Source organism: Meles meles, chromosome 21, assembly GCF_922984935.1.
Source record: "Meles meles chromosome 21, mMelMel3.1 paternal haplotype, whole genome shotgun sequence".
Taxonomy (NCBI): domain Eukaryota; kingdom Metazoa; phylum Chordata; class Mammalia; order Carnivora; family Mustelidae; genus Meles; species Meles meles.
In genome coordinates, this window is record NC_060086.1 from 34,266,123 (window position 1) to 34,279,669 (window position 13,547).

The 13,547-nt window shown below is 51.6% G+C and overlaps 1 protein-coding gene across 3 annotated transcripts in view; it reads right to left on the reverse strand.

The window, feature by feature from the left end:
- The window catches only part of SNX29 (sorting nexin 29), a 476,823-nt gene that overhangs the window by 66,569 nt on the left and 396,707 nt on the right, over positions 1–13,547 (reverse strand). For all 3 annotated transcript variants that reach the window (XM_045993249.1, XM_045993250.1, XM_045993251.1), the window contains exon 19: positions 11,917–12,057. In XM_045993249.1, the coding sequence (XP_045849205.1) occupies positions 11,917–12,057 (141 nt within the window). The remainder of the gene's footprint in view (positions 1–11,916; positions 12,058–13,547) is intronic.

Genomic DNA, 13,547 nt, shown 5'->3' on the forward strand with positions numbered 1-13,547 from the left:
AAATAATTGGATTCTGGTTTTTAAAATTTGTAGGGGAAAGCATCCTAGATGATATACTCCTCCTTGTGCTCTCACAGAACCCTGATTTAACCTTCCACAAGTACCTAATGAGGGATGGAGTGATCTGTCTGATGCCCTACTAGATCGTGCACTCCCCGAGAGCAAGGAACACATCTCATTTGCCTCAGCAGTCCCAAGACTTCTTGTATCGTAAATACCCAAAGGGATTTGTGAAATTTAAAAAAAGTAATAAAGTTACATCTATCTGGAAAAGAACATTTATCTGGGATTTAATGAAGCTTTCCATGTACTTCATTATACTTTAGGGGCCTTTCTCATAAGAAGAACTCACACTCCTCAGGTTCTTGACCATTGCCAGTATGCTCTACTCCCCTGTATGCTCTACTCCCCTGAATGCTCGTTTTTCAGTTCTCCAAAGCTGGATATCCTAGAGGTAACATGAAGGGGCAGGTCCAAGGTGTTGAGAAAGCAACATGACCCAGGGTCCAACTACTGTTGCACCTCGCTCACCTTGACCTCAACCAAGGTCAAAGTCATTGTTGGGCCCCGATGGTGCCTCGATAATGGACTGGAGTACCAGGACATAAAGAATCCAACTCACACCTGAACCCATTAACTTCTCATGCTTCTGCTCCTCTGCTGGTGTTTGTCTCCTAACTGGAACACACTTCCCTTTCTTCTCTACTTATTTCTTCAAAGCTCACATGAAAAATCATCCCCTCCAGGGAGTCTACCCTCAGCTTCAGGGGTGACAATTCAAAAGCCTTCAGGGGCTAGGAAATGAGAGAAGCAAGGTAGGCCGGTGACCTGGGGCTCACATGCCCCATGTAAGGGCCAGCCTCCAGCCGGCTCCCATCAGCTGTTGCCACAAGGAAATCCAAGATAAAGGGAGAGACCAGGCTTCCCTTTCTGGGGAGCATATGGACTCCAAGCTGCAGACAGGGCTTTATTATTATTGCCATCATTGTGCTCGCTTCGGCAGCACATATACTAAAATATTATTGCCATCATTGTGACTGCCATCATCACCAAACACCTCTCTCATCTCAGGTGGCCTGTGACCCGTGGACTGCCTGCTGACCACTCTGGGGCTGGGGCCTTGTCTACGGCGGGATTACAGGACCACGACACCACAGAGAACAGTCCCGCACGCACGTGTCTGTCTTTTCTGCAAGATGCTGTCTCTGGTCAGAGCCCATTTTGCCAGGCCCGCTAATGATGCTCTCACAGTATTGGATGGCACCGCGCGAACCTAAACCTGTCGGCACCGGGTACAGACATTCCGCCCACGCTCTGGCAAGGGTCTTCCTACTTACCCCCACCAAGCCATCGTCCACATGGCAGTAAGGTCTCCAGAACACAGAGCTTGTCATTCTGTGCTTGAAATCCTTCAGTGGCTTCCCCTCCCCATGCCACACTTCAACAAACAACTACAGCAGATACTACAAAGGGGCCAGGAAAGCCCCGAATTGGGGGGCTGGCGGGGAGGGTGGGGCGCTGATCTGGGTAGTTGGGAAAAGTCTCTGAGGAGGCAGAACTGAAGCTGAGGCTGGCCAGATGGGAAAGACCCTGCCGCAGGACAGTGGGAGGGTGCAGTATTCCAGAAGAAACTGTGTAAAGCAAAGCCCGCAGGCAAGAAGGAGCTCGAGAGTTCAAGATCTAAGAGGGGGGACAGGCACGGCGGCAGGAGGTGAGAAAGGGATAATAAATCCTCGGCCACCAGGAGGCTGGGGGATGAAACGAGTCCTTGGCACCTCGCCTGGCATGTAGTTAGCACTCAACGAACAGCGCTATTCTTAGTAAGATGTCAGTGCCGATGGGGAGAAGGGCTTGTTTATTTCCTGCTGCTAGGAAGAAGGCTGCCCAGCTCGCGAGGGAGAGCTAAAAGCCAGTATCAAGGGCTCCTTTATAATACAAAACAGTTCCATTTTCATGAGCTTATGAGAATCAGGCACTTAACTCAAAAAAGCTTCTAAACTCATTACAAAAAAGAACTTCACTTTCCCTCCAAAGGCAGCAGAGCCGAGAAATTAAACAGTGACAAAGTTCCAAGGGGGCAGCTAAGCTTAATGTAGTTGGTAACTGGCAGGGATGAGCAGCTCTCAGGAGCAGGGCGCAAAGCTCTCGGGGCCCCAGCTCAGAGAGAGGAGCCCCGGAGTGTGGGGACGGTGGGGCCATGTTGAAAAACACAGGCTGGAGCCTAGTGTTCTCTCATGGAAATAACCGTGGATGGGGCCATGCCAGTGTCTTGCCGTGTACCATATGGCAAAATCAGTCCAGCGAGGAAAGCCGGCACTTGGTGTGTGCACTGAAGCCTTAGGGGGACTGTGAAGGGAAGAAGCAGCACACGGAAGGAGAGGCAGGCAGCAAGAGGGGCTTCTTGGAGCAGGCAGCAAGAGTTACATCTTTTCAAAGGAATGCACAAAGGTGAGCATTAGGAAAACGTAACGAGATCCTAAAACCGGTGAAACAAAATCTCCAGAGGCATGAAGCCCACACAGTACAGACAGGCAAGAAAGGGAAGAGGGGCCACAAGGCGTGAACCCATCATCAACCTCGTCTGTAATCAGGCCAACGGGAGTGAAAGCCATGAGCTGACACTCTGTACATGTCGTGTTAGCAAAATATAAGGAAGTTGTACGTCGGATGACGCCAAATGTTGCTGAGACTGTACAATCCCTCGTGCACGCGGTTGGGAGGGAACAACTGGCGCCACCCCCTTCCAGAGCAATTTGGCAGCAGCTGGGAAAGAAGGCAAGCAGGCCCCATGGGGCAGAAGCCACCTTCATCGGAGCACAGCCTGGAGACACAGGGGACAAACAGGCACCCTGGGACCCAGCAATTCCGTTCCTGCCGACAGACCCACAGAAGCCAGCAAGGACATCCGGGAGAGGACATCAACTATAGCGGTATGTGTAACTGAGCCGAACTGGAAGCCGCCCAACACCCATCCGTGGAAAAGATACACTGCAATAGATCCCTACGATGGAATACTACACAGCAACGAAAAAGGCCAGAACCCTCTGCTACTTGGAACGATGTGGTTGAATCCCACAGATGGAACACCGAGAAAAAGAAGCCAGGCACAAAGGAGTCCATGCTCTATGATCTCGTTTTCGTCAAGTCCTGTCATGGGCAAAACTAATTCAAGGACCGGATAGGAGGAGGATGGCCCCCCCTGGCGGGGAGAGTTACGGAACGAGGCATGCAGTGATATATTTCCTGCTGTCTGTGCCATTCACGCAGGTGCACCCCTTTTGTGCAAATCCACTGCGCTGCTCATGGAAGATAGAGGCATTTATAATGCAATTTTTGAAATAATTAAAAAAGGGAAGAAAACAAAGACGAGGAAACAAAACAAAGCCTTATCAAGAAGAATGAAGAGGGGAGGAAGGAGAGGGGAAGAAAAAATGCCATGCCCAAGTTTCCACAAGTTATAACAGAATGGAAACCAAATTGAAGAGCCTTCTCTGCAGAGTTTTTTTTGGTGTTCGTTTTGTTTTGTTTTGTTTTTTAAAATCCAGCAGTTGAGGGTTCAGGATGCGCCGAGTGGATTATCACGAGATCCCAGGATGCAAGCACCTTCAAGCCACATGACAGCGTGACAAGAGAGCATCACAGGGGCAGGCTGACATGTAGAGGTCACACGGCCGGTGTGTACCACAGACAGGGTCCCAAGTGAGGCCGGTGCAATGCCAAAGCCCAAACACCTAACCTCTGTGCTGGGGGCCTCCTAAAAATGCAAACGGCCTGGGAGGACGTCAAGGGGAAGGGGACCGCTTCCTCCATACACAAGGGATTCTGGAACCCTGCAGACCCATGGTGGCAACTTGCAAAATTAAAAAGGTTTTCTCTAGCTTGCTGAAGATGAATCGAGACTGTAACACAGAGTTATCACATGTTAATGGCAGCAGTGAAGGGGGAGGTAGCAATTATTCTCAATTATTCAAGAAGAGGGTAAGAGCTGACGAGTACTCTTCTAGGTTGCGATTTTAATCAGTCGTCCAAAAATGTGAGGGAAACAACAGATGCAACGTGGGTTCAGTATAATCAGAAGGCCTTCAGAGCTAGAAAGAGGGATTAAATAATGACATACAAAGTAACTTAACAGCCCCAGAAATATTTTGGACAACACTTAATGCCCAGCAGACAGTCAAGGGTCTTGTAATTCGTGTCAGTTTCCAAACCTGTGGGTTCCCCGCTGCGGCGCTGGAGGCAGGCCTTGCGCTCAGCCTGAGACGGGCAAAGGACAGGGAGCCCACCCCGTCCAGCTGGTAAACAGGGAAAACCAGACTCCCGATGGGTCTGGTAACTCATCTTTGTCACCAGGCATGGTGAACGGGAAGTTTCTTCAGAGTCTCATGCAAATATTCGCTGTGCTGTGTCACTCTTCCTCTGAACAATGACTAGAGAAACAGGTATGTGAGAGGAAGGGAGGGGAAGGGACGAGAAAGGGAACCGGGAACTGTACAACTCGGGCATTGCCCCGCAGCTTCTAGGCGACGTGAGTTCTGGTGTTCATCGAACACGTTTCACTCAGCACCCGCTGCGCACCAGGCGCCGCGTGAGATGCTGGAAAGACAAAGACTCCTTAGGACCGGGTGCTGCTCTAATTCCACGGGGTGGGTGGGGAGAGAGAAGGCTGCCATTAGGCAGCCTCGGGACAGAAAGCTAACACTCTGGAGTTTGGGGAGGGCTTCCTGGAGGCAGTGGCACCTATAAGATCTGTGCCCGAATCACTAAAACGATTAGCTTGGATTCAACTTCTCTGCGCGTTACCTGTAGAGAACACGCAGGATGGGAACAGAGAGAAAATACACTTCTCATTGCCGGTTCTGGATTATTTGTTCATAAAATGACCTTGATTTTGTTACTGGATTTTAATCTGGTATTTCAAAGAAGTACTCCCAAGTTAGCCCCCTTATTCAATACACAGACGTGTTTACATACGTATGCATGTACGCAGTCCAAGTCCACGGCTCCCGAAGGTTCCTCTCCTGAGACCGTTTCTCCGGCAAGATGACTTCAGCAACTGCTCTCCTGGAAAAGATCTTTAGGGGCTTCGACTGTATTAAAGGGAAACACAAATGTATGATGTATAACGAGTCCAATTTCCCTCTTCTTCGCGCTTAACGCAGTAAGTACCAGGACTGTTTACACAGTGCTTGGCAGAGTGTCAAATGAGAAACAAGGGTGAGGTTAGGGCTTCGATCGGCTGGAGCTTCTGTTTTCCCCCAAATCTGCAGTGTCTTCTGGACCCTCTACCCCGGGACGGAACTTGCGGCAGAGTCCTTGATGTCTTGCATCTCCCCAGAGAGAGCCGTCGTCACGGGTTCCTCGTGCATCACCACCTCCCAGAGCCAGGCGCGGCTTCATGGGGCTTCGTTAGCAGGCGTCCGGCTCCGTTCCTGACGGCAGCTACAGGACCTTGGGCAGGATGCTTCCAGCCTCTGCACCCGGCTTCCGCATCTCCACAGTGTCTGGGATGGGACGTGACAGAAGTCCCACGGTACGGGACTGAATATCAGGGCCCCGCAGTGCATGCGCCCGGCAGGCGATGGCCGGTGAGACTGTACACGGCGGTGCGGGAGGTGAGGGCTCTGCCCAGGCCCCCGTGTCAGCCTTGCCCACGGCATCCTCGGGGCCGACGACCTGCTTCTGTCGGCCAGCTCTGCCTCACTGCCAGCCTGTGTGCTCCTTCCACAAACACGCCTGCAGCTCTTGCCCTGCGCGGGCACTGCCACGAGTACTTTGCCGAGGTTACGGCAAGCCCTTACGATGCCGCTAGAGGGAAGTGGTATGGGAGGGAGAAACTGAGGCAGAGAGAGATGAAGTAACGTGCCCAAGGCCATGCAGCTAGTGAAGCAGGAGGAACCTTTTCCTTTCTGGGTTTGATTCTCAGAGTTGGCAAGTCACTTCACCTCCCTGCACCTCCCTCTCCCCATCTGTAAAGTAATACTAATCGTTCCCATACCCCAGGCAAGGAAAGAGAAATGTGAAGTGGTTAGAAACATCCCTCCCCTTTCCACACCCTAATCCCTGTGAATGAGCTATTGCACAGGGCCAAGGGGACTCTGCAAAGGTGACTCAGTGACGGGTCCCCCGACGGGGAGATTACCCTGGGTTACCCAGACATGCCCAGTCTAATCCCACATCTTCCAACGAGACCCGGCACGCTCAGCGTAGTGTGGCTAGACTACTCCCGCTCCTTCTAAGTGGAGAACGTCTCCCCACGACGCAGGGATGGTCACAGAGTCGCAGCACTGGACAGAGGAAGAGCCAAGGGATGTATGTGCGAAGCCTCTCGAAGCTGTGAAAGGCAAGGGAAGGGATTCTCCCTGGGAGCCTCGAGAAAGAAACGCAGCCCTTGACACCCTGACCTCAAGCCAGTGACACCCATGTCAACTTCTGGCCTCCTCAACTGTGATATAATATAATATAATATAATATAATATAATATAATATAATATAATACAATACAATATCATACAATATAGTGGTACTTCTTAGGCTGCCAGGTTTGCGGCAATTTCTGCCGGCAGCAGTACGAAGCTGACACAGGGTCCAGAGAAGGAAAGGCCCCTGAACTGACCCTGCTTTCCCACCTGGAAGACATCGCCAGGGTCCTGCTGGCCTGTTGAGCACTTTGCCCCTGCGGAAGGCAGCCCCACTCGCCACCCCCTCCAGAGCGCAAGAGGGACCCTCCTCCCCTCCATCACAGGACTCTTCCATGAGAACCCATTTTCTGGCCTTTGGCCCCACGAGGCCATGAACTTTGGGAAGACTGAGACCTTACTTTACACATTGCAGTCCCCCAACACCTAACGTGACACCCCTACATTCCAGAAGTGTTTCTAAATGGAAAAAAGTCAGCAGCTTCGACGTTCCTCCAAATCCGCACTGGTTCCCAGGACCGCAAGGCCCTTCTGCTGGGGGCCCGCTTCCCCCAGGGCTGCATGAAAGTCTGCGTCTCTCGAGCTGCAAAGGTGTGTTCAGTGGCTCGGTGAGCCCCGGTCGGTTCCGCCAGCACACACTGGTGTATGTGTTTTTAATGAGGATTTTAATGCATAATTTCTCCAACAAGTTGAATTATCTGCGGCTCTGGGGAAAGTGATTTGCCTTGCCTTAATGCCAAATGAACTTTCAGAGACTGACTCCACTATCCTGAGAAGAAACGACAGCCTCTCAGATCTATTTCTCACTGAGCAGGCATGCAGACGGAGCAGCGTCACCAAACATGAGTCTTTTTTCCAAGCCCTCATGCTGGTGAAGTCCATTTGCAGGGGGAGCTTGCCAGGCAACTCCCCCAAATTGTTAGAGCCACCTCTCTGGTCTGCAAAGGCCTGCCGGCTTCTGGCCCACTCTGTGGAAAAAAAACACATTCGCTCCAAGTGGGGTGAGAGCAACCTGCCAAGTCACCCTCAAAATTATTCTATCTACTTTGGAAATACAGGTTTTTTTTTTAATTTGCACCGAGACCCAGTGACGTGGAAAAGAGAAGAGCAGGGAAATTTTTCCACTTAATGCCTGTTCACTTATTCCTTAACTCAGGCCACGAGTCTCTCTGGGGCACCAGGTGCTATCCCGGGAGCTGGGGAGAGAGCAGTGAGCAGACCAAGGCCCTGCTGTCCTCAGCTTCCACTTCCAGGGCAGACACAACACTACTCAAGGTCGCAAGCCAATCACGTGGATGGACGGTACGCGCCAGGAGACAATTAAAGCAGACTAATGGGTCGTGGGTCAGAGGGTGACTAAAGGCGCAGCACTAATGAGGATGGTCTGGGAAGACGGCCCGGGGGGGTAGAGTTTGAGCTGAGATCTAAGGAACCACAGGGGCCGTCCACGCAGAGATGGGGGAGAAGCCAGTCCAGCAGGGAGAACAGCAGGTGCAAAGGCCACAGAGTGAGAAGAGCATGGAAGTCTCGGGAGGTCGGTGTGACTGGGTGTAGAGGAGGAGGGTGGGGCAGGAGATAAAGTAGGACGGATGCGGGGACATCTCCAAGGTCACGAAGACTCTTGACCGCCACCGCTGCAGCTGCCGGGTCTTAATCACGTCTAGGTCAACACAAACCTCACTGTGGCCACGGTGTGGGAGTGGAGGGGTAGGCAGGCAAGAGCAGAAAGGTGCAGATGCCCACACCAGGAAGGACCAGGCTGGCATTGGGATGGTGGGGAGCACCTGAACTGGGACTCTAAGAAAGGAGACCACAGGACCTGGCATACTGGTCTTGAACTGGTACGACTCTCCCCTCCTATTATCCCCATCCCACTCAGCAATGTGGCTCAAGGCACGTGCCATCCCTGTGGGAGTCACGAGAGCTGAGCAGTACCGTGGTGGCAGTGTTAGGGCAATACCTAGAAATTCAGGCTAGAAAGATACTCATATGGCAAACATGAAAAAACTAAACCCTGCTTAGTATTTCCTTGAATACTGTCCAGCTCTGTGGAGTCTGGATTGAATCACTTAATGGGTCCAAGGTTTATAGTAGCAAGGTTGTAACTTTGTATGGATATAACTCAATCCATACAAAGAAGGCATGTCTGTGTACGTTAATGGTACAAGTGGCAAGTGAGACGTTCTTGAAGTGACCCAGTCAAGGAAAAGATGCTGACATGGCTGACTTTTTTGGACCGATTTAGAGTGAAAACTCGCTAGAAAATATGCCCTCAGGCTATCAAGGCAGGTATCTTGAGACCATAGGCTCAGCCGGGGCCAGTGCGGGCTTTGACTCTGAACAGACTTCATCAGGAGCCTTTGCTGGATGTTGCAGTCCTGCATGCTGACTCAATCTGCCCTTGAAAATCGCATGAACCCTCAGATCTGTCCTGGGCAGCAGCCAAAGTGTACTTAAGGGAAACGGGTATGTCTCAGTCAGCCAAATGCGCAGGGAGAGAGGGCATCAAAGCACAGTCATCGCCAAGCAGCCAATTCAAAGGCAAAAGGCTGCGCAGGCTAGACAAGAGGCAGAGGCCCCAGGACTGCTCATGAGCTGTCGGGTCCCTGAGCCACAGAGGAAACCATCAGGTCCACCCCTGACCATGGGGAGCAGGACCCCAATCTGATAAAGAACCAGCTAGCCAGCGCATCTGTACAAGGCGGCCATCACTGGGCCACGCCCACCAAGTCCATACCTTTGATTCCTAAGCTCCTCTATCCACAAACAGCACTGTACTGGGTAGGAGGTCCGGGGGGGGCGGGGAGGCCAGGGGGGAACATGGTGCCCTTTTGACATGGATTTCACAGGGCAAAGGCCCACTGCTGCTGAGAGTCAGTCCCAGGACTGACAAGGATGGGAGAAGGTGAAACAGGGCTGGGGACGGCCCACCCCAGAGGGGAAAGTCAGCGCAGTCCCTGCTCTCGGATGGTGGCGGTGGGGAGGTCTGTCTTCAGTAGGTCTGCAGTAACTCTACGGCTTGCCTCGACATCCCAGGTGGGGAGGGAGTCACTTTGGTCTGCAGAGAGAGCACGTGGCAATGTGTGGCCACCGAAGACGCCTAATGCCAGAACCTGACACTATCTCACCTCACACGTCCCAAGGGACTCCGCGGATGTGTTAAGGATCCTGAGCTAGCGGGTTACTGGAGCTTATCTCGGTGGGCCCACCGTCATCGCCAGGGTCCTTAGAAGAGGGAGAGGGGTCACACAAGGAGAGGGGACTCTGTGACAGAAGGCGAGGTCAGAGTCACGTGGTTGTTGGCTTTGAAGGCACAGGAGGCCACAAGCTAACAAATGAGGGCAGCCTCTAGAAGCTGGAAGAGGAAAGGGTTCCCCTCTGGAGGCTCCAGAAAGAAGGAGGCCCTTCCCAACACCCTGCGAGTTTCAGCCCAGTGAGACGGATTCTCGACTTCAACCTCCACGAATGGTAAGATAATAAAAGTTGAGTTTTAGGCCACTCGGTGAGTGCCACTGCCATATGGCAGCCACTAGAGGCAAAAACACAAGAGGTCTCACCACCAGAATATTCCCAGCTCAGCCCTGTACTATTTCCTTTAGGGAGACAGAGACAGGCCGTGTTCCCCCAGAGAACGTGTCACGGAAACGCTGCTTAAGTATAATGCTTTCTGAAAATGAGAGCATCTTATAACGATAATAAGTTGCTTAGGCAGAGTTTTGTTTTATGACATTTTAAGACATTCTGGATGGGTCCCAAGATTTGCATGAGCTCGCAAGTCATTAGATTAAATCAGTATATAATTTTCCCCCTCTTTTCATAAGAATTATTGTCCTTCTTGCTACAAACAAGTGTAGAATTTCTGAGTCGTCTGTTTTTATGGGCTGAACTCTACTCATCTGCAGGAAACAAAATGGCATGACACATTTATTCTAGGCCTCAGATAAACCCGCTTTCTAACTGTTGAAATTAAGATCTAGCAGACCCTGACACGATCAGGGTTCTAATCTGGTCTGAGCCCAGAAATCCATGAACTTGTGAACAGAACAGTCAGTGAGAGTTTTCCCTGGGGAGCTGCCAAGTGTTGGGAGCGGTTATGGAAACCCTTGGTCTGGTTTTCGGCAATGAAGATCCAAGGAGACCGTAGCAAGGTGCCTCTTTCGAGAAACTAGGAAATGCATCACGTGCGGAAGCTGCCACACGGCTCCATCAACGTGGGAGCACTATGAGCCTCGTGCTTGCTCGGGCGCCGGCACCACACAGGTCGAAACCCAGATTTCTGGGCCACCAGCCCCAGAGCTTGTATTTCAGTAGGTCTGGGGCAGGGCCTGGAAATCAGCATTGCTAATGATGCTGCTACTGCTGGTCAGGGCCCACACTCTGAAAAGCGCGGTAGTACAGAGATTCCCCTCACGACAAGGCCCAGCTTCTCACCGGTCCTTGGCAGGGTCAAGACCTTACCTCCTCTGGCCAAACTGTCCCTGCCGAGCTCGTTAACATAGTGGAATTGTGCACCTGTCACCACCTGGTCCCAGGCTCAAAGCCAGGGGTTCTCAGCTGGGCTGCATGCTGGAACCCCCGAAGATGTCTGCGACTCCTCAGGGCCCCTGCCTCACTGCAGACCTTAAATCCTAACAGCAATGAGGGGAACTACAGATCTCAGAAGCTTTTAAAGCGTCCCACATGATTCCTAGTGCAGCCAAGAGGGATAACTGTGAGGGATGACAAAATGATGCCAACAGGCTTATGCACACAGTGTGAGTCTCCACACCAGGCCCAGGACTGTCCTCCAGGGCCCTGGGCTCCAGTCCCTGGTACCGTGATACATAAAGCTGCCAAACACATTTTGGAGGAACGAGCACTCATCAACCACTGGCAGAGGGCTCGCACCTCCCTTCTCCAGGTGCCTGCGTGACTACCTGGAAACAAATTACGCCATCATCAATTCTTCACCTTCCTAAGGGACGTAACCGTGTATCAAAAATAAGGTCCTCTGAGAAAGCTTTATCAGGAAATAACCCCACATTCGTGAGTCCAGATAAGCATCAGGACAAAAACCGGAAAATACCTACTTGGTCCAGAACAGGGGTCAGCAAACCATGAAACATCAGCCCAATCGAGCCGCCGCCTATTCTTATGAATAAAGTTTTATTGGCACACAACCACGCCCACCCGTGCCCCCACCATCTGTGGCTGCTTCCACACTTTAAGGACACAGCTGGGTATTTTCAGCTAAGGTGGTATGGTCCACAAAACAGCCAAAAATAACTCCTCTCTGGCCTTTTAACAGGACATGCTTGGCAACCCCTGCCCTAGAGAATTAAGAGGACACACCCAAACAAAACACAACGTGCTTGTCTTTGAGTGACAGAATTATGCCTGTTTTCTTTGTCCCTATTTTTTCTTGTGTTAGCCAACTTCGGAGTCACAGGTCTACAGAAGCATGTGTGTGTGAATCAGGCCCTAGCGCGTGAGCTACCCCGTTCCCCCGTGGTGACAGTACCTTGTTTCCAATGGCCTTTTTGGGTGGGAAGTTGTAGCCCCTCACTTGCGGGTACTTGTTCTGTAGCTTGTGGTGCAAACTCCTGAACTCTGTGTACCGCCGGTAGACATTCCACTCGTCGTCTTTTATCCGGATGTAGACCTGGCAAGAAAGGGAAAGAGAAAAAATGTAAATCTCTCTCAAAGCTCTCATCACAGGGGCGCCTGGGTGGCTCAGTCGGTTGGGCATCCAACTCTTGATTTCGGCTCAGGTCCTGATCTCGGGGTGGTGGGATCAAGCCCCGCGCCAGGCTCTGCACTCAGCATGGAGTTTGCCTGGGATTCTCTTTCTCCCTCTGCCCCAACCTCTCTAAAATAAAAAAAATCTTTTTTTTTTTTTTTAAAAAGAAGCTCTCGTTACAAAGGCGTGGGATTTGGGTCATGCTCTACCCACAGAAGAGGAAGGGGCCACATCCATCTCCGAAGCCGCCAGATGCCCAGAGCCTAGCAGAGAAGGGCCTCGGCGGTACTAGTCAACAAAGAGGTACATGAACGAACAAATCAGGCAGGTGATGGGAAGAGCACACTGTGTACCACTTTCCAGTGTCCGCAGAGATCAACCGTCCAGCTGATCTCAGAGACGGTCCTCACACTTCCATCACATGCCTACTGTAGCGGTGACAGACTGCTGGTAAGAGTCTGCCTCCTCTCAGGCTACGCATTTCCTCATCTGTAAGATGGAGCTGATTGACAGCATCTCCTTCCCAGGAACGTTCGGACACACGAGCGGTGCGGCTCTGCCTGGCATCACGCAGACCATCACACAGAGGAAGAGGAAATCAACCTGGGGAGGTGGGGAGGGACCAGGGTCGACATCAATCCAACTGGATGGAAGGTCACGTCGGATGGGATAGGCACCACTGGGCATAAAACTTCCCCAGTTTCAATCAAGATGGGACTCTCCAGAGACCATTCTTTGGGGGGTACGCATTGTAAGGGCTGTTTCTTCAGCTTTTCACAGGCCCTAACAGCTCCAGGGACACACAGCAAGTGTATTGCAAGGGAGAACGGAAGTGGGAGAGAGATCGATGCAATGTAGAAAATTACGCAAGAACATCCCAGAGAGTGAGGGTCCCATGACAAACAGCTATTGCAACCTGTGATCGGCGAATGCCGACACCCGTCTTAAAAGCCTCCAGCGCAATAAAAATAAGCGTCTGTGATGTGAGTGGGAGTTCTGCCTCTACGAGAAAACCATCCAATATTCCCAGATGCAGACATCACGTATCTGAGCTTCGGCAAGATGACCGTCATGGTCTCCTGTAATACTCTCGTCGACAAGAGGAAGGATGAAGAGCTCCAATGAATGGATGGGACGTTTCCAGGGGAATGAGATAGAGAAACAGAGGCCTGTCAAGTTAGTCGGAAGCCTCCAAGCTGAGAGAGACAATACATATGCTGGGTGACAGATACCAAGTGATCCCACTTGTCTTGAGGGATGAATCTGATCCATCGTGATGACACTCAAAAAGAGGAGTGTCGGGTTTTACAAGAGCATCTGAAAAACCAACAGCGTAAGTAAAAGCTGGGGAAATAGGGCACAGGGGAGGCCTGGGGGACAAAGACTTACAGACTTTAGTAAATCCGAGCTAA